Genomic DNA, 24,948 nt, shown 5'->3' on the forward strand with positions numbered 1-24,948 from the left:
ACCCACATGGACACCAAAGGAACCTACAGAACACCTGCTGTGCTGTCATGCAAATTCGATATGGAGTGTAGAATTTTTGTCAGAATTATTAAAAGTTTTCTTTTTTTAAAAGAGAGCTGTATGTCAAGACATAAACTGGTTATAAAATTATATTCAGGCTTGTAGGTATTTGATAACACACACTATAGGTCCACATGTTAGTAGACATCTGACCATCACAACCATATGTGTGTATTCTGCAAAATGGAAGCACATAATTTCACTTCACTGGACCAAACCTGTTCCAGTATGACAATGCCCCTGTGCACAAAGCAAGCTCAGTGAAGACATGTCAGGGTTGGAGTGAAAGAACTTGAGTGTCCTGTACATGACTCCCTCACTCTTGACAACCTGAGTACCAACAGTGATCTCACTAATGCTGAATAAACACAAAGCCACGCTCCAAAATCTAGTGGAAAGCCTTTTTGTAAGGTTATAAGTGCATCAGAAATGGGACCTTCAGCAGGATAGATGATTCAGTGTCCACACACTTTTGACCATATATTTCATCTGGTTATAGTCTTCAAGAGGGTGAACCATACGGAAATTCTTTCCAAGTTTGCACTGTCCAGACAGTCAGGAAAATCGATGTCATAAAGAGAGTCGCTGCCTTGAGGACGGTGGTATAATCAGAGGCTAGCCTTGCAGCAGACTGGGAGCGCTGTGGTCGGAGATTTACTGCACAGCGATTTACACACGGAGACACATCCCTGAAATCAGCTGTGCCATGGACCTCGTTTCTGATGCTTGCTCGGATGGTTAACATTGATCCAGGTCAGTGCTGAGTGTTATCTCGGAGAGATCACTGGTCGTAAGAATAGAGGAAGGGGGAGAAAAAGAAACAAGGTCAGCGTTGTGAACGGTAATTAAAACGGACGCGTTACTGGCGCGCGCGCTTCAGTGGTACAGGACATGCGACTGTCGCATTGCCGCAGTCACTGACAGTAAGGTGATGTGTGTGTGTTGGAGTGTGTTATATGTGGTAATATTTCTGTGCGCTTAGGAACACGGTGTTTAAGGACAGCACTAACCGGTGAGAACCGATTTTAGCTTCACAGTAGTAACGCATACGAGGAGAGGAACAAATGGCGAGATACGTGTTGGACTTGTGTTATAGAGCAGATGCTGTGCGGATGTTTTAGTGGTATTAAGTGACGACATGACCGGTAATCATGAGCTGGGGACATGAAGGACATATAATACATATATATATAAGGGGTTACCGGCTTTTCCCCCCCATCTCATACACGCCTTTCATTTCTCCAGAGTGGACACTATGGCGCTTGGTTAATCGGTGCAGAGGATTGTGCATCAAAAAAAAAACCCGAATTGTTTTCACGCTATTTAAACACCCAACAGCTCGCACATCACATTATATTGCGTTGTTCATGTGCCAATAAAGCAATCAGAGCTTAGCTCAGCACATTCTGGGCCGCATGGCAGAAAAGCGTAACTGGATTAGGGTTGCCAGATTGAGCAGACTGTTTCCTAACACCGTTTTTTTTTTTTTTTTTTGCATGAATTGTTGTATAGTGGCGCTGATGAGCAATCTGTTTTTCATTGTGCATAACTGCTAAAGTGTTTTTGCACAGGAGGGAATGCAGCAATGAGACATCCATCAGGCTCAGAAGAAGCTGCGTCTGAGTCACTCGTAGAAAGCGTCCTCAGATCATGGCTGATTTGGAGCTGAACGCAAAGATCAGTGTGACGTAACGCAGCCCTAAAGCAATGCTGTGCGGCTTCTCAAACCTCGCTGAACTCTGTTGAGAGAATGAGGCAAGCTGTGAGCGCCACACTCTCTGTGTGGGGCGAGAGGCGCTTGGGTTACACCACTCTAAACGACTCCAGGGAGGCGCTGCTGGAGGACAGCTGCCTGATGCCTGGGCTTAAAGAGGACTCTGTTGTGGAAGAGAAGGAGCTGGCAGATGGTGAGCAGGATGAACAGGAGGCAGTGGTGGGATCCTCACCATCCACGCCTCCGGCACTGGCCCAAGGTGACGGAGCTGCACCCGAAAATCTGGAGGAAAACACGTTGTCGTCGGCTCTCAGATCCGAATTGAATTCAGGTCGTAGAGGCAGTGTGAACATAACCTCTCCAGAGAATGGATCCACCACCGTGAGAAGGGGTTCTCTCGGTGCCCTACTTGTGCAGCGTTGCAGTTCTCTAGGCTCTACAGCCCCTCAGTGGGTCCCAGATTCTCAGGCACCTGTGTGTATGAAATGTGGCTCCAGATTCTCCTTTACAAAGAGGAGGCACCACTGCAGAGCCTGCGGGAAGGTAATGGACTACAATGCTCTCATAAAACCCTAACCTCATGTACAGTAGTGTGACTAGACTTATATTTAGCATCAGATCAGATGAATGAATATAGGCCGTGTTTATTTTACCAGTCTCGGTGCTTAGAAAAATTGTGAGGTGAGAGACATCATCACTGCAGTACTGAAATTAACAACCTTAAACCCTAACAGACTGTTCAGATGAAAAAAAAAATGCAGATTCATAATTTTGGCAGTTTTAGCGGATATTTTTGTCAGGTGTCCAAGACAGTCTGTACTCTAAAAGGCTACAAAACTAAGCTTTCTTGTAATATAGTATGGCTTATAGATGTCGTTTGGAGATTGAAGGGCTGAACTGGGTTGCATAATGTACAGCAGTATCTGTTAAAGTGTATTTGTATATCTGTTTTTTATCTGCAGGTGTTCTGTGTGGTCTGCTGTGACTTGAGATTCAGATTGACTCACCTGGGTGGAAAAGAGGGTCGGGTTTGTGTCACCTGTCACGCTACTCTCATTAACAGTGAGTATTTAAATAGCACTGCCTTTATTTACCTGTACCATTTGTTAACCAGTTATTTATGCATCCATATTATCTAACTACAGCCTTTTTGTGTATCCCTGGCTGTCTCTGCCTTACAGAGACCCTTCGCAAGGAACAAAAGAAAGTATGGTTTGCTGACAGCGTTTTATCCAAAAACGAGACATCTAGTGCCAACACTACTCCGACCCACAGGGATTCAATGCAGACACATGCACCTGCAGCAGCTCATGTGGTATCTGCAGATCTGTCTGTAAGCTCATTTTTGCATTCAATCAAATCGTAAACAAATCGTCATTTAATGATCTAGAATTAGCTCATTGCATTAAATATCTATATATATGCATCACAGGGTTATAATGGACTGGCAATACAGGCAGTCCTCTTAGCTATCAGTCATAATTAGTTTATGACTCATTACACTGACCAGACACCTTGAGGTTCTTTAGTGTACACCTTGGCTTTTATGAAAGGTGCTGATTGTTTTTACTGCAGGGCTGATCATCAGCTTACTCATAGCTGCTAGTTTCCCTGTACTCTCTCACCAGCATTCTCACAGTGGCTGATTTCTCTGCAGTGCTTCAGCTACTGTGGATCTTGGTGTCACCCACATGTGGACATTGCCGGTACTGCATGACTAACATGGCTGCTCGGTCTTCCTTCTCTGGCTCATTCTCTCACACCTACATTTATATCTCTGGAGGCAGATACTCTAAGAATCCAACTTTTAAGATCACTTTTTTTGGTCTCTCTTTAGCCCACAACCTTCCTTACAAGGATTACAAGAATTCTTCTAATCCCTTGGGATTGCAGTCCTCTTTCATAGCTAAATTGGGGCTAAATCGTGGGGAAGATATTAAGATTTTCAAGCAGTACTTCACTAAAGTCTTTTCCTATCCATGGAAGTGTATGCCTCTAGCACCTGCCCCTTCCTGTAAGGAGAGAGGGATTTTTCCTGTAATACCTGTCATGTGCATGTGAACTGCAGCAGGTTCTTCTCGATATCCTGCTCTCCTTCCTGATATTTGGTATCTTCACTTCTCTTATTACTACTTTGGATAGGATTTGCTGGGTTGGGAATTTTTCAGGGCATTCATTTGGGTGACTTATTAAAATATGCACTCACAGTGTTGTTAATTTTTCCCTCATTCTGGCACAAAAGCACTCACTTCCTGAATTTCCAACTGGGGACTGTCTTCTCCTGTTATGCTGGTTGTCTGCAGCTCGGTGACTCCAATGAGGCCCTCTTGCATTATCACCAGTTATCACCAGCTTCCTTAGCCCCTCCTTCCTTTTCTGTGCTGAAAGGATTAGTCTTGCCCATGGGGAAACGATCCAGTCTGATGCTGATTTCTGAGAATAATATCTCCTGTTCTATAGCTCTGTCTGTCTCAGAGACTTTCTTTGGTTCTTTTACTTTTGCTTCTTCTGTTTTATTGCAGCAGAAACTGTTCGTCCTCTGGATTAGGAAATCCTCCTTTTTCTTTAACGGGATATCTCACTGCTGCCAGCAAATGTCACATTAACGAATACTGATTTAAAGAGTCTTTTGAAACAAGGTAGTGGAGTCAGCGATCACAGTTTAGTGCAGGGATGTTTATTAGTGAGTTCTGACCAGTGATTATCAAAAATGAATGAAAAAACAAAACAGATCTTCTGCTGCTGTAGTGGCTGCAGTCATGTCTTGTCTGTATACTAGAAAAAATCCAAGCTGATCTCTTATGTAACTGCGATAAACAGTAATTGGCTCCATCTAAACATAATATTCCTTAATAATATTCCGTATAATATTCCGTTATAATCTCCATGATTTTTTTTATAGTGCTGCACAGCACATATTGTACAGTAGTTTCACTAAAAGAGCCCAGAAACTGGATTAAAAGAGCAAACAGAGCAAGAGCAAAATGCCTTTGTAGTAGTGTCATGCTGTTGAAGGATAACAATATCTTGGTGCACATCCTACTTTAACTCTAGCCCAGCAATGACCTGCACTGTAAAAGTTAACTTTGGAAGTGTTGCTCTTGTTGTATCTACTTTAACCCTTTGTCACTGGCGTCATGCGGCCAGCCGTAATGTCCAGCAATAGCTACAAACATCTTGGTCCCAAAATCTAGGGTAAACTGGCAGTCCACCAGTTATAGGAAGAGTTTTATAGGAATGACCTCCACCACCACCATGCAAAAGGCTCTGGTCTACCCGGTGTGTACACTACGCGGTGTATTTGTGTTAGATCTTGTTCTGTATAGCCCTCAATATCAAGTATAGTTGTGCATATGACTTTGGGAGATTGGGCCAGTGAATAGTCTGTACTTTGGAAGCTGTGGGCATCACGGTGGTGCAGAAGATATTATTTCACAGCTTTTTGTCCCCATGTACACGTGCATTTTCTCTCAGATCTCTGGTTTTTACCCTAAAGTCTAAGAGGAGGGTAATACGGGAAAAAACTAAATTCAAAACCTGAAATTTGCAAAGGCTGGTAATGAACAATTACTATGAAATATTGAGTTGTAAAAGCTAACGTGAATAATGTTCAGTTTCATTCACTTTCATTTTATGCGTATAGCGATTTTAATAGTTTGAAGTTGAATTATTTCTAATGAGCAAGCTGGGGGTGACGGTAGTGAGGAAAAACTCGCTAAGACAATTTTGAGAGAGATCCAGACTGAAATAAGAACCCATCCTCATCTGGGTGGCACTGGATAGTATGATTCTAAAATAATTTCTAAAACTTTGTACTCTGTGGTAAAAATTTATTCTAGTTTTAAAATGAAGTCTAAGTTTTGTTGAAACTGTAGCCCGAATCCATCATAGTAATGCTGCTTGTCTAACATGTACGCTTCTATCTTTCCTGATCTCTAGGACATGCCAAGCTCTCCTTGTTTGGAGCATCAGGAAGTGGTTAACAGTCCTAAAGGGAGCTCAGCTAAACCCTTACCACATAAAGGGCTTCCCCCTATCCTCACCTCTACGGGTGTTAAAGGAGGTATGAATGTCCACAAATAGCATATACCTTAATATTTATTTGAACAGAACAGGAATACTTAGGTGTTAGACACTGCAGCTAAAGTTAGATGGATTTTTTTGAATATGTTTAGTGTTCATTATCCTCATGGCTCCTTATGTTTTGTTGCTTTTTGTTAGAATAATAAGCAGGAAATATAATTAAAAAGTCTTTCCAAAAAAAATCAAATTTTTTATGTCTCATTTCCTTAAAAAGGCAGTGGAAACGCTTTAAATGGAAAGCAAGAGAAGCCACAGCTATTAGATTACAAAAAAAACCCCACTATATGGTCAAAGTTTGTGGACTCCTGACCATCACACACAGAGTTGCTTGTTGAGCATGATATTCTAGATTTAGTCTCCTCTTCGCTGTTATAATAAACTCTTTTGAGAAGGATTTCCACTAGATGTTGGAGTGTGGCTGTGGATTTGTGTTCATTCAGCTACAAAAGCATTAGTGAGATGTTGTAAGAGTGAAGAGGTCTGGGGTTCAGTCCATCCCAAAGGTGTTCAGTAGGGTTCTGTGCAGGACACTCGAGTTTTATTTTTGCCATCATCAAGCGTAACACAGCTCACTTTGTGCACAGGGCTTCGTCATGATGGAACAGGTTTGAGCCTCATAGTTCCTGTTAAGAGAAATTGTAAAGTTACAGCATACAAAGATATTCTATACAGTTGTGTGCTTCCAAATTTTGGCAACAGTTTGAGGAATAAATGCGTGTGTGTGTGTGTGTGTGTGTGTGTGTGATGGTCAGGAGTCCACATACCTTTTATTTACTGTATATTAAGAATTATTAAAAACCATCAGTCTATGCAGATTTCTCTTGAATAGAATTCAAACAGATATTTAACACTTACAGATCCTCAGTGTTCTCAGTCTGAATTCTGTGTAATTACTCTGTCAGTAAAAGACTTTGGCATCAAGTAAACATGTTTTGCAGATTACACAGTGGAGGAAAAGCGAACAGAGACTTCATTGCTAGAGGAGCTAGAGCAAGGTCAAACCGAGCCTCTGGTATTCGTCCTCAACGCCAACCTCCTGGCCATGGTGAAGATCGTCAGCTGTAAGTCTCCACTGGCTCCATGACCTGCACTGTAACAGAATGGCATTATAGCAAGTGAATCTTATCAAGACAATCTAGAGAGAAATTATCAAGACAATCTAGTAGTTCCTGTTATGAGACTATTAAACCTATTTCAAGTCATTAAAAACATTTTTTATTCTACTCACAAATAATTTTGCCTCTTTCTATATATTAAATGATCAAACGTGTCTGTCAACAGTACAAAACTATTCAAGCTTGAAATTAGTACAAATTGTTTAGAAATGCGTTGAATAATCTCAAATGTTTTGTTGTAGTTTTAGAATAGATGTAATAGATAAATATGATTACATGGAAAATATTTTTACTTGCTAAGACACTTTTGTGTAATTATGAGGACTGCAGTGATATCCTGTGTTAGTTCTAATGGACTCCTCTTATTTTGCTATTTGTAGAATATATATATATATATAAAGAGAGAGAGTGTGTGTGTGTGTGCGTGTGTGTGGTGTGTGCACGTAGTGTGTGTGCGTGTGGTGTGTGCACGTAGCTGGGGGCATGGATAGGAATATCTTATGACTTTGACTCTGTGGGGACATTTGGCAGCTCTCCACTAGAAAAAAAAGGTTTTTTTTTTGTCATTTAAAGGTCCTCACAAGAATAGTAAGAAGTGTGTGTGTGTGTGTATTGTGCAGATGTAAACCGGAGGTGCTGGTGTGTGACATCTAAAGGTATGCATGCAGTTGGTCAGCCAGAGGTGGTGGTGCTTTTACAGTGTTTACCAGAAGAGAAGCGATTCCCCACAGACATCTTCAATCACTTTATTCAAATCTACTGGGATGCCCAAACAGGTGAAGAATTTAAAACTTAAGCTTTTTGTTACTAAAGTCTTGTTTACTAAAATCAGTGTTCAGATCTACACACATATTCTCAATTCTCTGGTTCAAATTTTCAGCAGGAAAGCTCTTGAATCACCTGAGTCATTCTCTGGCTGCACGAGGCTTTCTAGACAGTGAGGAGCACGCTGGATTTCTCTACGTGCGTCCAACATTACAGTCTCTGGACGGTCTGCCGCTGCCCCCCCAGCCCTTCCTGTTCGGCCTGCTCATTCTTCGGGCTGAGAGTCCCTGGGCCAGGGCGTTCCCCCTGCGCCTTATGCTACGTTTGGGAGCTGAGTATAGATGTAAGAACTTTAGCATTGGCTGTATTGACTTATGTTTAAAAACTGAAGAACATGTTCTCATTATCATTGGGAGATCATGAGTCTGAATCCTAAAGAAGACACAGATCTGCATAGCTAGAGAGCAAAATTCGCTTTCTTAGTAGCTCAGAATTGGCCAATGGACTGTGAACTCATGTATGCAGAAGAGAGCATGTTTTTCTGTGAATGTGTTCAACTGCCATGTGAAGCAGCAGTTTGGAAAGATGCAGAGGTTGGCTTCAACGTTATTGGAGGAAGCATGTGCTCTTCTGCACCCTCACTGGTAGCTGTGATGTGATAAGGGTTAGCCAGCAAGGCGGGAATTGAAAAATTTGCAAAGTGGAAGAAAAATTTTCATTGAATTCCATTCAGTTCAGTTCACTTTTATTTGTATAGTGCTTTTAACAATGGACATTGTTACAGAGCAGCTTTACAGTACTTAGGATATATAGTAGAAAAGATCAAGATTAATATTAGACAAAAAGTTCAAGATTAACATTAGACTTATATTTAAAATTATTTGTATTAATACCTAATCTCTAATGAGCAAGCCTAGGGCGACTATGGTAAGGAAAAACTCCCTTAGATGGTAAAAGCAAGAAACCTTGAGGGGAACCAGCCTTAAAAGGGAACCCATCCTCATTTGGGTGACACAGAGAGTGTGAATTACCATAAACATCGGAGAGTTTGATTATAAATTATTATAAACATCGGAGAGTGTGATGATAAATTATTATAAACACCGGAAAGTTTGATTATAAATTATCATAAACACCGGAGAGTGTGATTATAAATTGTTATAAACACTGGAGAGTGTGATTATACATTATTATAAACACTGGAGAGTCTGATTATGAATAATGTCCTTTCTACAGTCATGTACAGTCCAATTAGAGTTGTATAACCAGGAGCTCCTGAGCTCATAAATTAGCTCAACATCATTCATTATAGATTCGACACCACCTCCACCATGCCGAAGCCTTCAGATGCTGAATGATGGAGATATAGCATATGTAGAATGTTTTGTGTATCAAATAGGAGGTTGTTGTGCTCAAAGTCCACATGGGGTTGACATCATCTCTTCGAATGTCCAGAATCTTTATGAAGAAGAATCCAACTGGAGCTGGAAACGAACTACACTAAAAAAAATTCTCATTCAAACGCGTACATCAGTTCAACCTGATTGGATCAAGTAACATTTACACAAGTAGTTTGCATACATCCAACATGATTTGCATGTTTTTTTATTCAACCCCACGAATAAAATCAAACACTGGCTCATCTCCTCAGATGATAATCAAACTCACAACACTGGTCATTTGCAACAGACAAGTTACCACTGCGCCCTTCTACCTAAATATAATATTGTAGTTATACAGTAGTACAATCAGCGCTAACTAGTAACCTCTGCATGCTAATACTATTTGAATTGATCGTGCTCACTCTACGTGATTCAGTCTACTCATTACACACACTGGCTTTTGTGTTGTTGATTGTTAATGTTTTGTCTGTCCTGCAGTCTATCCCTGTCCTCTGTTCAGTGTACGATTCAGAGAGCCACTGTTTGGTCAGATCAACAACAGCATTATGAGGCTCCTTGTGGTGAGACACCATCATCATTATATCTTGTCTTACCGCTGTGTTTTAATGCTTGTTTTATTAGATTTAACATCTCCCCTGATGTAATTTACAGGACTTCCGTTTTTACCGGTACACATTGCCGGTAGTGACAGGGCTCATGGTCGATTTGGAGGCACGGAGCACATGCATCACGATCCCTAAAAGCCGTCACGCTGAGGTAACACAGGCCACGAAAGTGTCACAAGAAACATTAAACAAATTCTCCAATGCTGATCTTTTGGTATTGAGATAATTAGATGTCTCTGTCTGATGTAATGATGAGACTTAAGCGTAATGTAAAATCCCAGAAGATTCCATACTGAGATAGTGTTTGCAGCTGTGATGGCATGCTGTTAAATCAGGTTATGTCTCTTCTCCCGTTGCTTGCTCAGCTGCTGAAGGTGCTGAGTAAGTCGAACGAGAAACTGCTGGCGATGGGCGCTTGCTTTAACGAGCGAGCCGACTCCCACCTCATCTGTGTGCAGACTGCGGATGGACAGTACCAGACTCAGGCAATCAGCATCCATAGCCAGCCTCGCAGAAGTGAGCAAACACACACACACACACACACGCACGACCATATGAACACTCAGAGATAAATTCATACTGGTGTTTACATGAAGTAATGAATTAGGCTCCGCCCACTTGAAAGTGACCAGGTAAAATTAGTTTAGTTTACCAATAAAATTCAGCTATATTTTAAAACAGCAGGAATATCAATGGAAATTCTTATCATTTTGTTAAAAGATTCGATACCCTTCAAAAGCTACATGTGTCCCATTAAGACAAACTAGTAAGAATTTATCCTGTTCAAAACGTTACACCCCCCTCCCCCTGTTATGTTTATTCAGGGCAGTGCATACAAAATAAATCAAAATGCAATTTTTATGATCTTTCTATTTTATTATTATTATTAACATTTGTAGATTATGCAAGACTTATGACAGCAACTGTATATTCCCTAAATGAATGTTTTGATGATGTCTAACATGTCAGTCCCATAGGTTTGGCTTAATGAATTTTCCTGTTGTCCTACGTCTCACTGAGCCCTCATGTCCCATGTATAAGGCAGCATGTTACCCTGGAAGAGCATCCCTTGACGATAGAATTGTATCATCCTAGGATAGCGATGAACAATCAGAATAAGTTTGTATTAATTTCTAGTGACTCTTCTATCTCAGGACATGTGGACCCAAACCTTGCCAGCAAAAGGTCCTCCTCAAATATACAGTCTAAAAATTATTCAGAGTGAGCCCAAAGGTTTCATTGTAGTTCTTTAACAATCTAGCATTTCTACTGATATTGTCTTTTGTGTAAAATCAACAAGACTTTTTGATTTATATCATAATTACTTATATTATAAGAGTAAAAACTTTACTGTTGAGGTTGCTAATTAGGGATGTTAATGTTTTCAGTAGTGTTCAGTCTCAACCTAGTTGAACAGCAATGTTTTTGATCTGATTTGGACCAACTTGTCTTATTCTACATTCACATTCCAGCAGCTCGCAGTGACAGAGCAACCAGAGATCTTTCATTTTCAGTCAGAGCTGGCAACTTTACGTGAAATAAGTAACAGCGACCGTTAGCGACTAGATGTGGGCGTGTCCAGAGACACAACAAAGTTGAGAACAGTTGGTTCAGCAACTAATGGGAGTGAAGACAGGGATCCCTGGTAAAGAGCACACACTGCTTCTCCTTCATCCCGTATTATATGATGAAGATAAACACTGGTGGATTTTGTATACAGACTTCTTGAATGTTTCATATTAGCGCCAATAAAGGTGATCTTGAATGCTAGCTGCATAACCCACTAATAAATGTAATTACTATTGCAACCATTATTCAGAACACAGAGAACTTGCAGCAATTATATCACTGTGTGTTTGTGAACTTAGCTTTAAACAGCTCTCTCAACTTCTATCATCAAACAGCAGTAATGACCACCAGGGGGCGTCAAACAACACAGTCTAAAGAGTCCTACATTATTTTAAGGTCATCTCCATCTGCTTTATAAATCAGACCAGTGTTAAAATGAAATGGTTTTTGTCTCTCAGTTACAGGCTCCTGCTTTTTTGTGTTCAGCGGTGCACTGAAGGCTTCATCAGGATATCTGGCCAAATCCAGCATCGTTGAAGGTTTGCGGTTTATAAATTTCTATTTTATTGAAGTGCTGTCTTGTTGCAGTAGATCACAAATGTGTCTTGTTTGTTAAGTTTTTGTTATTGCTGTTATTGAAAGCATAAAGCTATGATTCATGTGTCTCTTTGCTGTATGGATATCAAGGTACAGGACAGTCAATAACAGCGAACAGACTGTGGTTCATTTAATGAAACTCTGGAACACTTTTTGTGCCATGGTTTCTATTTGAAGCGATATAATTGAGTGAAGAACTCATCATAATCATAGCTGCCATGGATACATCATACACAGCCAGAAATATAAACCCTTCTAAGCTCCCATTTCTGAAAAGACCTCAATACAAAAACAAAGTTTTGGTACAAAGTCTGCCAGACAGATGAGATGAAGATTAACTTAGTGATGGAAAGAGGAAAGTATGAAGAAAGCTTGGAAAAGTTAATGATCCCTTATACTTCTTTACTTATCTGTGAATCAAAATGGCCTTTTGTGGGCTTTCAATTCACTGGTCAAATATGTTCCTAAATGTTCTTGGCAGATGAATAGAAAATAAATCATATCAAGCATGACCTTCACTTACAGAGGGCAAATCAGAAGGCAGAAAGTCCATGAAACAATTTGAGCTGAAAACTGCACCGGTACAGGTCGACCAGGCCTTCAGGGAATAAATGTGCTTGAAAGATTAATACTACACTTAAAAGTAGTACTAAACATAAAAGATGTACAGTAAATCATAAGAAATAATGTACCATTTTATTCAAATGTTGTTTTTAAAAACAAAAAAAAGAGACACCCCCCCCAACAAAACATTTGCTTTAGTCACAATGATCTTGCATTTAATATTTTGTGACACCTACCCTGAAGTCTCTACTTGTCATGCTCTTCCTGTAATGCTAACATGGGTGGAGACACTTTTAGAGAGAGGTCCACTCTTCCATGCAGAACATTTGAACCTCCTTTATATTCAGAATTACGTGAACTTCCTTCTTCACTTCAGTTCCCAGGTTTTCAGACAGGTTTCCATCTGGACACTGGGACCTTTAGACCCATATCTGTGTTTATCAACCATTATGTGATCATTTTATTGAAAGCTCTATCAAAAGCCAGGTCTGAAGCTCCTGGAACAAGGAAGCAGGTCTGATATCTCCTGGGACTTTATCATTAATAAATGAGCCATGTTTACTGTTGTTTTTCACTTGTGCACTGTTGCTTTCACAAGCTTTTTCTTGTTTCCTGTCACCATTCTGAAAGGCGTGATGTGATCTCATCACAGTATGTAATGCCAGATGTAGTTCTAGTGTAGTTCTGATGAAATTCATCAGAGGAGATGCTTTCAGGATGGGCTTTATTTTTGCTTGTTGTTTAAGTGACAGTTCACTTTAAAACACTAGAATGCAGTAAAAAAAAAATTCTACAGTGTGATGTTTGGGCTCTTTTTCCTTTCTTTACCTACTCACTGTGTGGGTGTGTATTGTGCTCATGGCTCCAATTCCTGTCTAATATTTAGCAATTGCTTTAATTCAAATTTAGTCAAGCTGCAGCTTCACTGTACAAATATTTACAGCAGTCAGAGTGAAGAGGATGAGTTCATACTGACATTTAATAAGTGACTCTCTTCCTTTCAGATGGATTGCTAGTGCAAGTGACTATGGAAACCATGCTGGAGCTTCGGCGAGCTCTTCGAGACATGAGAGACTTCACCTTGACCTGTGGAAAACTCCACCAATCGGACCGACAGGAATATGTGCACATTCGGTGGCAGGATGAAGAGCCACGTTTCAATAAAGGGTGAGACTCAGGATGTGTTTGCGTTGTTAGGTGGATCTTTACCACGGTGAAGATTTCAACTGATAAACAACCAAATGACCAGAGCTGAGCTATAAACATTTATTGTATTACACCAGTGGGTTTATTACTCCTCTCTTCACCCGCCTGATTCCACTCTCTTCTGACTCACAGCATAATCAGTCCTATTGATGGAAAATCTATGGAATCCATCACCTGTATAAAAGCTCACCAGAGATTAGAGTATCGAGCTAATGGGAAGGTGATACGCTGGACAGAGGTACACACAAACACTATTGTTACTATTCAGATACGCTTCTTATGAGTCACTGGCTTTACAGTGTGGTGGATTGACCATTATTCGACTCCACAGGTGTTCTTTCTTCAGAGGGAGGAGCCGTATAATGGCCCGAACAGTTATGCCCATCATAACCGTCTGACGGAGCGTCTGGCGCGAGCGTTCTGCCTGGCACTGTGCAATTCTCTGAGCCTGCTGAAAGAGGACGGTATGACCAAATTAGCACTGCGGGTCACCCTGGATGGACAGAAGGTGAGATAAATGCCGAAATAAATGACCGTCCTGGGATGTGCGATATTCATACTATATTTGATGTATATAATAAAACATGATGCCTGGGTTATAGCAGCCTAGTCAGTGAACAGGACACACATTCCAAAGTGTTTTATTCCTCTTATACCACAGCAATATTAAAGTAAAGCCTCTATTTTATTCACTTTATTAAGGTTAATAAGATAAAACACTGAGTTTGTCATGTTACGCAGGCCACAAGAAAACTTTTTAAAGGCTTACCTCTGCATCCAAATCACTGCCTCTGGAGACTCCTTTCACATGTTACATAAACATCTCACTGAAATCTTAACCATATCAACAGTTATACATGACAAAGATTTACAAAAGGTTTATAAACGCTGAGATGTTTTAATATATTCCCGTGTCTCATGTTTATATCTGGCAGTGACCTGTAAATTACAGGAAGCATGTACAACACAGCTGATTTTTTGCTTGCACCTACAAAACTCCATAAAAAGGCAGATAGCTGAAAGAGGAAAATGGTTACTAAATGGACAAAAAAAGGCAAACTCATGTTTTGGAGAATAAAAAAAAACTTTTGTTCAGCTGAGGCACAGCACAAGAAAGTCCAAAATACAGAGACGAATCTGTATTATTCATCCAGTGCAATAAAAGTCATTATAAAAGAAAATGTTTTGACACGTGCTCTGCTACCGGAGAAGGCTAAACTATGACAAAGCTTTGTAAACTTGAACAGATGCCACAGCAAACAGAACCAACTTATAAGCCCACTTTCATCCTCTGAAAAAGACAATAAATAAATAAATAAATAAATCATGCCAGTTTCTAAATATCGCTAGCTGCTGAGGGGATCACGTGCTAATTCTTCCAGAAATATCAGTTCTGCTTTTTTCACTGCATTAACAGATGAATGAGATGGACAGATCAGAATCTCAGCTTTCATTTCCTGATATTTACATCTAGATGTGTTAAAAAAAAAATGAAAACATGGCACCTTGTGGCATAAGACCGCACATTTTTCCAGTAAGCAAAAGTAATGTATTGGAACAGATAAAGTGTGTATAAAAATTCAGTAACACTGTGAACTGTAAGATACATAATTAATTAGTCTTCTTATGCGTAAGTGTACTCAGGAGCAGAAGTAGGATATGAATTTTTATTTATTTATTTTTTTAATTTACAGTATTTCTGTGAATGTTTTATTTATTTATTTATTTATTTATTTTTTTTTTTTTTGGAAATACTCATACAAACAATTTACAAATTAATCTGTTTGTATCCAGTTTAATAAATGTGGCCCAACATATTAGAACAAGTGAATTATTTATTATTTATTTATTTATTATTATTTATAGAAAATTCATCCACCCCGTCTGACCAATCAGGACTGTTTATGTATTTGTTTGTTTAATAGAATTATTTAATAGAATATATTTTAGGAAAGAATTTTTTTTTTTTTAAGAACTTTACAGAATGACCAATACAATGATTAATCTGAAAACAAGAATAAAAAAACAACTAGAAATAAAAAATAATAATAATAATAATAAATTTCTGTTCTCAGAAATTCAAAAAAGACTACTTCTATTAGATTGTTAATTAATAAATAAAAATTAGTTAAAGAATGTATACATTTATAAAAGAAATGCAGTACAATAAACATAAAAAAGATATATATTTTTACTAAAACCAAAATATTAATAATAATAATAATAATAATAATAATAATAATAATAATAAAAAGATTAACTATCTATCATAACATGGAGAAAAAAGAGAATTATTTATTTCCATACATCCATTTCATATCCACTCTGTTCACTTCATCTCTCTCAAACAATTTAAAGTCAACTCATAAAGAGAGCTGTATTTGTCTCATCTGTTTAGTTGAAGTCTGTTTGTTCTGTTCGTTTCAGATGGAGTTCCTGGCGGGCAGTAACGGTCAGCCGCTGCCACTGCACTACCAGGACACTCTGAACCAGTCCCTAAGTGCAGTAGTACAGAGTGTGTGCCAGCGTCATGGACACACAGCTCTTCAGCTCGAGCTCATTTTTTACATCCTGGAGGACATAGCGTAGAGGTCACCTTCTGAAACCTACATCATAAAGCACCGTGCTGCTGCTGGGTGCCACAGACCCAGTTTAACCCGCCGCTCACATACATTTTCGAAGACTGGAAAGAATAAATGGCAGTGCGTATCAGACCTGTGTTTATAGATAATAACCCAGATTTCTCACAGATCTATCCTGATTCAGCTCTTTGTGACGGTTCCATAGACTCCAGCCATTAGATTTGGTCCCGACTGAGCCATGATGAAAATTTCCGCTGGTCGCTGTGCAGCTGCTTTGTAGAAAAGTAGGCAGCATTTCATGTTTCAAGTGCCATATAAATATAAATCTATATATATATATATATATATCTACAGTTTTTGACTAGTGGACTGTAGGATGGGTTTGGCGTAGGCTGAATCGCATGCTCAACAAACACCATGGCCAGAGGAAACAGTAAACCATTCGCTGAATGGACAGAATTAATTCGCATGACTTTTGCTTTCAGTCTTCCTTAGATAAAAGTACAGTAGGGGGATTTTACAATGAATCTCTGCTGGTGATCCAGATGCTGGTTTGCAGATATACAGTTTCCTTCCTTCACTGCGTCACTGTACAAATACCATTATCTCCACCAGCTATACAAACAACAGGTTTAACTTCCTCTGTTTTACATGAAACAAGGCAGGTGGGGGTGGCCTGACCTCTGGCCTACATAATCCTGCACTGAAACAGAGAAAGTAAAACACTGAACTTATAAAGAACCATGGAGGAACTCTTTTACAACCATTCTATAGACTTTCCTCTTCCACTGAATATGCAATCAACCTACATTTCATTCTTTTGCTCTCTCTCTGTCACTCTCTTCCTCTTACACTCTCTATCTCTCTCATACACACACACTCTGTCTCTCTCTCGCCATCTCTCTCATACACACTCACAATCTCTTACTACACTCTCTCACACACACTCACTCATGCACAACACTTTCACTACAGTCTACAGACTCCCTCACTCTCTCCCTCACTCTGTCTGCCTCCCTCACAAATACACTCTCTCTCACACACACACACACACAGTCACTCTCTCTTTCCATCTCTCTCCCAAAGACACGCTTTCTCTCTCTGTGTTACTTACACACTCTATCTCTCTCACTACACTCTGTTTCATACACACTCTCATACAAAACTACACTCTCACTACAGTCTAATCACTCATACACACTCATACACTCACAACAGTATACACACACTCACTTTCCCTCTTTCTCACTCTGTCTGCCTCAACAGAATACACTCTCAAATACACAAATACACTCTCTCTTTCCATCTCTCTTGCTCAGACACACTCTCTATCTCTCTCACTACACTCATACACACTCAAACACATATACAAAATCTACACACTCACTTTGTCTGCCTCTCACACAAATACACTCTCTCTTTCCATCTCTCTTGCTCAGACGCCCTCTCTCTCTCTCTCTCTCTCATACACACACACACAGTCACACTCTCTCTCTCTCTCTCTCACACTACACTGTCTCATACACTCTAAACACACACATATACATCATTACACTCTCACTACAGTCTACACACTGATACACACTCTCTCTCTTACACACACACTGAACTTTCAGCTGCGCATTCAAATCTCCACTGCTCCTTTTCAGCACGAGAGAAGAGAATGGAGATCTTGTTGTCAACCCTACATGTTTAGCATAACTGAGATTACTGAAGCATCTGAAAGCATGCAGTGGAGACACACTGAAACAATGAGATGTTGCTCAACCAACTAATATGAAAGCACCAGCCATAAACCATACCAGCTCGGTCTGCTCTGAACAAGTGCAACTAACGATAACCTTCAACATCGTGTCCAATGAATTGTGAAATTATGTACATAATGTTTGAGGACATGTAAAGAAAGTCTTGTAAGATGTTATGCAAATAGCAGAAAATAATAATAATAATAATAATAAAAAAGAAAAGAATCATGAAACGCCAATTTAAAATGGAATTTATTTTGATATTTTCAAGTCATTATACTTCAGTAACAAAAATTTAGAGCCCTATCAATCCCATTAGTTCTGACAGTAAACCTAAAGTATTTACAGCTGGAGCTCAAGTTGTCTTAAGAGAAATGTACAGTGCTGTTGGTCACTGGGGAGTCTGAGTAAAGAAGGGAGGAAGGGAATGGAAGGGAAGGGAGGAAGGGAAGAGTGCATTCACTCATGACAAGGTGAGCACCATCAGTGAAGAACACAGCCAGTCATTAAATTATCTCTTCTCTTCATATATTGTGCTCATTATTTATTTTCTATAGATTAACAATTAAAATTAATAACAAAAAAAAAAAATACAAACAGGGATCCCAGACTCATTCATCTCCCCATGTATTTGTGCATCTTAAAACTACAAAATAAAGGGAAGAATAAACAAAACCAGGCAGAGGGAAAAACGGTCCCAAAACACTCTTTGGAATCCATGGCGTTGTATGCAGGCACTCGTGGTCATACGTTTTGGACGTTTTTCTCTCAGCCTTTAGGCTTTCTTCATCTTCCCGTTGTGAGAGCTTCCGTTCTCGTAGTGCTTCTTCCCGTTGGTCAGGCCGTTCTTGTGATGTACGCTGCTGCCGTTAGCCATGAGAGAGGCTCCGTTGGCGACGGTCGTGGCTCCGTTGCACAGAGCTGCTGAAGAAGTGCCGGCCTTGCCTTTCTGAGTGGGCTGTTCAGTGCTCTTGGGCAGCCTCTTGCCCTTGACGTAGGCCTGGTACCAGAAGTTGGAGAAGAGGATGAAGAAGAAGGTGCCGTACACCCAAATGAGGTGGAGGATCACAGGCACTTGGTAATCACAGCTGGACATGAAGTAATACTGTGTAGCATGAAGGGACACCAGCACAAACTGCACCTGGAAAAAGACAGAACGTGGTCAAGAAATTTAAAAGTGACCAAAAAAAAAAAAAAATACAGTGACGAACGGAGAGTGAGGAGATCTGCACACTAGCTCCCTAGTTCTGCTTCACTACACACAGGGACACTGATGACAATTTTCACTCATCAGTCACCAATCTAAAAACCCAAACTTATCAAATATTTTAATTTTATAATCATTTAAAGCTTCATCACACACATTTTCATCACGGTACTTGAAGCAGGATCATAGGCTGGCTAGCTTTGTTTTTTAAACCATCGATCATTTGAAAGTCATTAGACTCAAACTAACCATATACAGACCATTAAATAAAGTTAAGCATTACAAATCATTTGAGAACCACAACAATAACAACAGTAAACAAAGTTAGTGTTCACCATTTTTTCTGATCTACAAGGCGTCAGTAAATACGACATCATTTCCTGTAAGTGAACACGGATGGTTTTTGTGGTGCAGGGGAGGATTATTTAGGAAGAGAAACTTCTGGTGCACTGAAAGCATTTTGAGATCGAGAGAGAAACAGAACAGATGTCCGACTTCCTGATCAGTGACCCGAGTAGTGAACTAGGGGGCTGACTGAGACGCAGTCCATGTTCTTTGAGTCAAGACGTAAGAGTATGGTTTACATACAATTAAATACAAACTTTTGCGAACTTTTGTGACAAACACATCTAGTTTGTTACATCGAGGAGATGCTTCTTAATTATTCGGAATTAAGTAAAAACAAAAAACTGTAACAAGTGCCCTTATAATGGCCTCTGACCTAGTTGGTGTCCTCCAAGTTGTAATTTTTGTCCTCCAGATGAGTTTTATTGGTAGATAAGCTGTAAAACAGATGTCCTACCTCTCCCATTAAAAACTAAACTGCACTAGATTTAATTTAAACAGGAACGAGATACTCCCAATACTGCAGCAAAATCCAGAGGTTTATTCAATTTGAATTCAACTGAAGGGTGGACAGGAAGTGGTGAGTGCCGTCAGCATGCTGGCAACAGAACACTGGACATTATAAATCATACAGTGGAAAAATCACACGTGAAACAAACTCGGTCTAAGCCATAAGCAGATTGTGTGAAATATGTATTGTGTTGTATGTGTGTGTGTGTGTAAGATGAAGGGAAATGGAGGGAAACATCCTAGTGATGATATTAACACTATTTTCTCAGCACAGGAGTCAAAACTTTCAGAAAATGTTGTCTTTCTCTTGTTAATCGGGAAGCTGCTCAGGAGGTAAGTGAAAAGATGGAAAACTGACCTCAATGTGTGCGGCTTTATAAGACGTTGGATCTGATATTTTATACAACAGAAAGCAACTAAACTGGACGATTGCTGGACACACTGTGACCTTTATTATTATCTAATGTGGCTCCTGTCATTTTGGTACATTAAGCTAGCTAGCAGTGTTCGGTTTATTCGGCGTTCGCACATTGTGAGAGACACAGTTTGTATATGAGCACCAAGTCATCTGTCTTTTTAAACACAAAAATCCCTTGTGTACACACACACACACACACACACACACACACACCAGCGACAAAGCAAGCAGAGATCATACATTTTCAACGAGAGCTTCTGGCGTCGAATTTTATGCAAATATGGAGCGAACAATGGGAGCGTAGTGTTTACACACTGCTTCTCCTTCATCTCGTATTATAGGGTTCATATAAACACTGCTGAATGTTATATTCAAACGCCAAATCTCTCTCCTGATTTAGATTGCTAGTTGCCCCACCCACTGAGAAACGTTATTACTATGGCAACCAGTAGCAGCGTCGGAATGTCCCCAAGTAAAGAATTAGTCAGACTCAAATTACCAGCTGGATAGCGGTCATATATTTCTTCCACCAGAGGTACTTCTGGAAGCGAGGTCCTGCAGCAGAGAGACCGTAGTAGAAGTACATGATCACATGGACCACAGAGTTGACCATGGCATGAAATGAGCCCATTCCACCTGCACGGATATATTCAGAAGGTCTGTTACCTGCTATTGAGTTTAACATTAAAGAAAAAAGTTTAAACATCACAATAAATAGCTTAGTGTTCAGTGCTGATGGACTCACCAGGAGCGTAGCTGACGCCCCACCACCAGGTCCAGGGCATGAATGAATGGTGGAAGATGTGCAGGAATGTGATCTGACTGTGTTTTTTACGTAGCACAAAAAACACCTAGACAAATAACGGCGTAGATTACAACCAAATCCGAATGACAAATTGAAATACTGTATGTGTAAGTGGAGAACAGAGAGCCTACCGTATCTAAGAGTTCAATGAACTTTGAGAAGAGGAACAGCCAGGCCACTCTGACCATCTATGGATAAAAATATACTTTAATACACTGCATTATATAAACGGATCTTGATTTTCTGGGGAAATTTCATTACAGACACCAAATCTTACCCTAAGTCCTTGAGGACTGTCGGAGTAATCACACGGGTCACATCTCCACGTGTATCCTGTGGCCCATCCTGACATCAAGAACTGGAAGTAGAAAATACAAAGGAATTAACTGAAACACACTCACACACACGGAAAAATCATTTTTTATGACCCTTGTGTTTCAAAACAGGCTGTATCAGGGCTGCAGGCTTTATCTCAGTGGCCTGCAAAATGCAAATGAGCATTTTATCAAAATCACAAACATGTTTTTTGCATTGTGTAATGTGAGCTTTCTGACCAGGTTTGTGGTTCCAGATGCATCTAGCTGTAATGATCAGTGCTTATGAAAAACAAAGATTACAAAAAAAAAAAATTAACAACAAATCTAAAAAATAATTCATCCTACTCAGAAAATTTGACCAAAAAAACAAAACAAAAAAAAAACAAAAAAAAAAAAACCACCAGGATGTCGGCCGTCTTCTCTGATCTGATGTTTAGTAAAGTTAACAACCAAAATAGTGCCAGTGTAGTTGAGGAAGAGGAGAAGAGGAAGAAAAAGAGGAAGAAGAAGCAACCTTTGTCACATATACATTGCAAATCAATTCGGTTTGTATTACGATTTAAAGAATGGATTTTGTCACAAAGTTGCTTCACAGAAACACATCAAATTTAGCAAAGGATAAATTTTAATGAAACCAAAGGTGACTGTGAGAAGGAATGCCCTCTGAGACAATATAAGAGTCTTGCTGAAGTGTTATTTCTGATCAGTAACCCAAAACCTGAACTGTAAAATCCCATCACCACCAAGCTTGAGCAAGACCCTTAACCCTCTCTGCTCTGGGGCACTGCATCATGACTGACCTGAGCTCTGGCCCCACCTTCCTAACAGGTGAGAATATGTGAGTGCTGTATATTTGACAAATAAAGGTTGCCATTTTTGTGATGAAATGTTTCACAACCATAGAAAAAAATAGCTTGTTGTCATATCTGTCCTGAATATGACACGCTAGCAAATCTGAGAGTCACAAAAATGGAGTTTCAATTGTATAAAGATTAACACGATGGAGCAATGGGCAGCATCACAGCTCCAGAGTCTCCAGTTCGAGCTCGGCTTATTTTTTTCTCTGGATTTCCGCCAGTTTCCTCCCAAAAACATGGCACAGGTGCCTTATAGTTAAGAAAAAACGCCCCTAGATTTGTATAAGTATACACACACACATGGTGTCCCATCTGGACTGTCTGTATTCCCGTCTCGATCCACTGTGATGCGGACCAGGATAAAGTGGTTACTGAAAATAAGTGAGAGTAATTAAATGTAAATGTGAATTACAGTCTGCTTTCTTAAACCCATGTCTCGCTGTATGTACGAGATGCTCGTTACTCCAGAGCTATTCAGCTCAGAGCTATATCTATTGCACAACAAAGGAAAATGTGAAAATCTTTAGCAAGCCTATAACGGCAATGTGCAAAGGTAAAGTTTGATTTAAAAAGAAAAAATAAAATGTAGTCTCGCATTTGCATATTGATGATGCAAACACAACACGCTGGGTTACGCAACACGAGCGGAAATCTTTCAGTCTGTATTAAATAAAACTAATAGTAACCTTATGACTAAAATATGACTAGTTCGATCTCTGAATTTGCATCAAAATATTCAGCCACCTATTCAGCGATGTTGATTGCAGTCGGATTAAAAGAGCATCGGTTTGTGGATGCAGTGGTCAAGCACGTTGTCTCACCTCAAATACAATGAAGCTAGACAGAAAAACCAAGCAAAAGTTGTAGAAAATCATGGGGCCTTTCAGCTCAAAGGGTTTGCGGTTGGCCATTAATCGAGGGCCTGCGTACAGTACGAAGAAGAGATAGCCGAGCAGAATTGCAGACATGTTGACCGGACTGTCCATCAGCGGGTAGCCCCTCAGCCGTGGGTCTGAACGGGAAACACAACCAAACCAGAGAAGACATTTAGACTTTGTTCACATGACACAACAAATCTGATTTGGCGCTTAAATTTAGCCCTAGTGCCCATGCTGCAAATTCAAGCAACAAAATCAGATTTCTTTGTTCGGGCCTGTAATCGGATTTGCTTGCGTATTTGAATCAGCCTGGGTACGGGTTAGGTGCCAACAACGCGGAGATATCTCTGTGGATTATATTTTATGTAAAGGAAATGAAACTGAGCAGTGTGGCATATGTCAGGTTCGAGAATTATGCCTTAATCATGATGTTTTCCAGAAACAGGAAACTATTTTCACCAGAAATCACCACTGGAATTATAGTAGAATTTAATATTCAATGGGTTAAATCTGTAATCACACACACACCTCTCCCCGCTAAGAGTTTGTCGTACACTTCCAGCACTCGGTCTCTGACTGTCTCCAGCATTTTCCCCAACTTCTGTAGTACCTCGGGTTCGCGGAGAATCTGTGGAAATAAAAACATAAACGTTCAGTTAAAAACAGTCGCACTGCAAGTTTGTTCTCACTGCATTACAATAATGACACTTTTATTCCAAGAATATGTTTAATAGGAAAACCAATAATGAAGAGTAAATGATCCTCATAATGACTGGCATGCTACAGACATGTGACATGACTGACTGGGGGGGAAGAAAAAAAAAAAAAAAAAGTGCATGAGGTTAACTAGTGATTCGGTTCTCGCCCATATCCCTCCTCCCTGTAAACATCCCTTCCTTTCTTCCTCTCGGCAGACATGGTCTGATGACGGCGGGGAGGAGCTTCAGATAGGGAAGAAGGAGGGAGGTGCACAGCTTGTGCTGAGGACAAATATGGCATGCCTTTCACGCACTCACAAAAAAAATAGTCAGGAATTAACTTACAGGAGGCAACGCGCTCTACTTTTTAATATCTGAAAAACACAAAGCCGTCAGGGCTGTAGGAAAGGTTGTTCTTATCACACCGGCTGAGTCACTGCTATGTTTTAGGTAAACAGAGGAGGGAAGCAGGTGTGGCTTTAAGGAAAGTCCAACATGAAGTGATGAGTGGAAAATAAAACGCATGTCCCAAAATATGTAGTGCAACAAAAAGCCGATGCCAGCAGATGTGTGCTTCAAAGTCCACCCTTGCAAAGCCACATACCACAACCTCCTACACTAGCACTGGCTCTCGAATAGCCAACCATTATGCTTCTCTGCATCTAAATGATAATCTTTGGAGCCATTATTGACAGAGGTTATTCATTCATAGTGTTTTATGTAGACATATACAGACTTATGTTACACAAAAACCTCTTCTGATCGTTAACCTTCTCTACGAAATCTTGTATGTTAGCATTACCTAATCCCGTCACGGTCAAAGTCAAGGTCTACTCATGCCATTTCCATTTACTTTTATGGTTCTTAATTTTACGACCTTGACGAGGTCACCTAAACGCTGGATA

The 24,948-nt window shown here is 39.9% G+C and overlaps 2 protein-coding genes across 6 annotated transcripts in view; one reads left to right on the forward strand and one right to left on the reverse strand.

The window, feature by feature from the left end:
- zfyve9b (zinc finger, FYVE domain containing 9b) lies at nucleotides 1-18,605 on the forward strand. 3 transcript variants are annotated; one of them, XM_058401467.1, is made up of 16 exons: nucleotides 1-813; nucleotides 1,632-2,317; nucleotides 2,737-2,836; nucleotides 2,956-3,107; nucleotides 5,714-5,837; nucleotides 6,796-6,918; nucleotides 7,593-7,748; nucleotides 7,856-8,080; nucleotides 9,618-9,700; nucleotides 9,792-9,896; nucleotides 10,111-10,261; nucleotides 11,773-11,853; nucleotides 13,480-13,642; nucleotides 13,814-13,919; nucleotides 14,013-14,189; nucleotides 16,109-18,605. In XM_058401467.1, exons 2-16 carry the CDS (start codon nucleotides 1,811-1,813, stop codon nucleotides 16,268-16,270), a joined length of 2,415 nt encoding a protein of 804 aa, XP_058257450.1. In that variant the 5' UTR covers nucleotides 1-813; nucleotides 1,632-1,810; the 3' UTR covers nucleotides 16,271-18,605. The 3 variants fall into 3 exon arrangements, with proteins under 3 accessions (XP_058257450.1, XP_058257447.1, XP_058257449.1); XM_058401464.1 differs by having other exon boundaries at nucleotides 3-813; nucleotides 7,853-8,080; XM_058401466.1 differs by lacking the exon at nucleotides 1-813 and adding an exon at nucleotides 923-988 and having other exon boundaries at nucleotides 7,853-8,080.
- Nucleotides 18,243-24,948, reverse strand: part of elovl1b (ELOVL fatty acid elongase 1b) — a 15,063-nt gene continuing 8,357 nt past the window's right edge. For all 3 annotated transcript variants that reach the window (XM_058401481.1, XM_058401483.1, XM_058401482.1), the window contains 7 exons: nucleotides 23,874-23,973; nucleotides 23,289-23,479; nucleotides 21,571-21,651; nucleotides 21,425-21,481; nucleotides 21,234-21,339; nucleotides 20,988-21,124; nucleotides 18,243-19,149 (listed from right to left, as the gene is read on the reverse strand). In XM_058401481.1, coding sequence (XP_058257464.1) covers nucleotides 18,784-19,149; nucleotides 20,988-21,124; nucleotides 21,234-21,339; nucleotides 21,425-21,481; nucleotides 21,571-21,651; nucleotides 23,289-23,479; nucleotides 23,874-23,934 — 999 coding nt within the window. In that variant the 5' untranslated portion in view covers nucleotides 23,935-23,973 and the 3' untranslated portion in view covers nucleotides 18,243-18,783. The remainder of the gene's footprint in view (nucleotides 19,150-20,987; nucleotides 21,125-21,233; nucleotides 21,340-21,424; nucleotides 21,482-21,570; nucleotides 21,652-23,288; nucleotides 23,480-23,873; nucleotides 23,974-24,948) is intronic.

The sequence above is a fragment of the Hemibagrus wyckioides genome, linkage group LG10, assembly GCF_019097595.1.
Source record: "Hemibagrus wyckioides isolate EC202008001 linkage group LG10, SWU_Hwy_1.0, whole genome shotgun sequence".
In the NCBI taxonomy this organism is placed as follows: Eukaryota; Metazoa; Chordata; class Actinopteri; order Siluriformes; family Bagridae; genus Hemibagrus; species Hemibagrus wyckioides.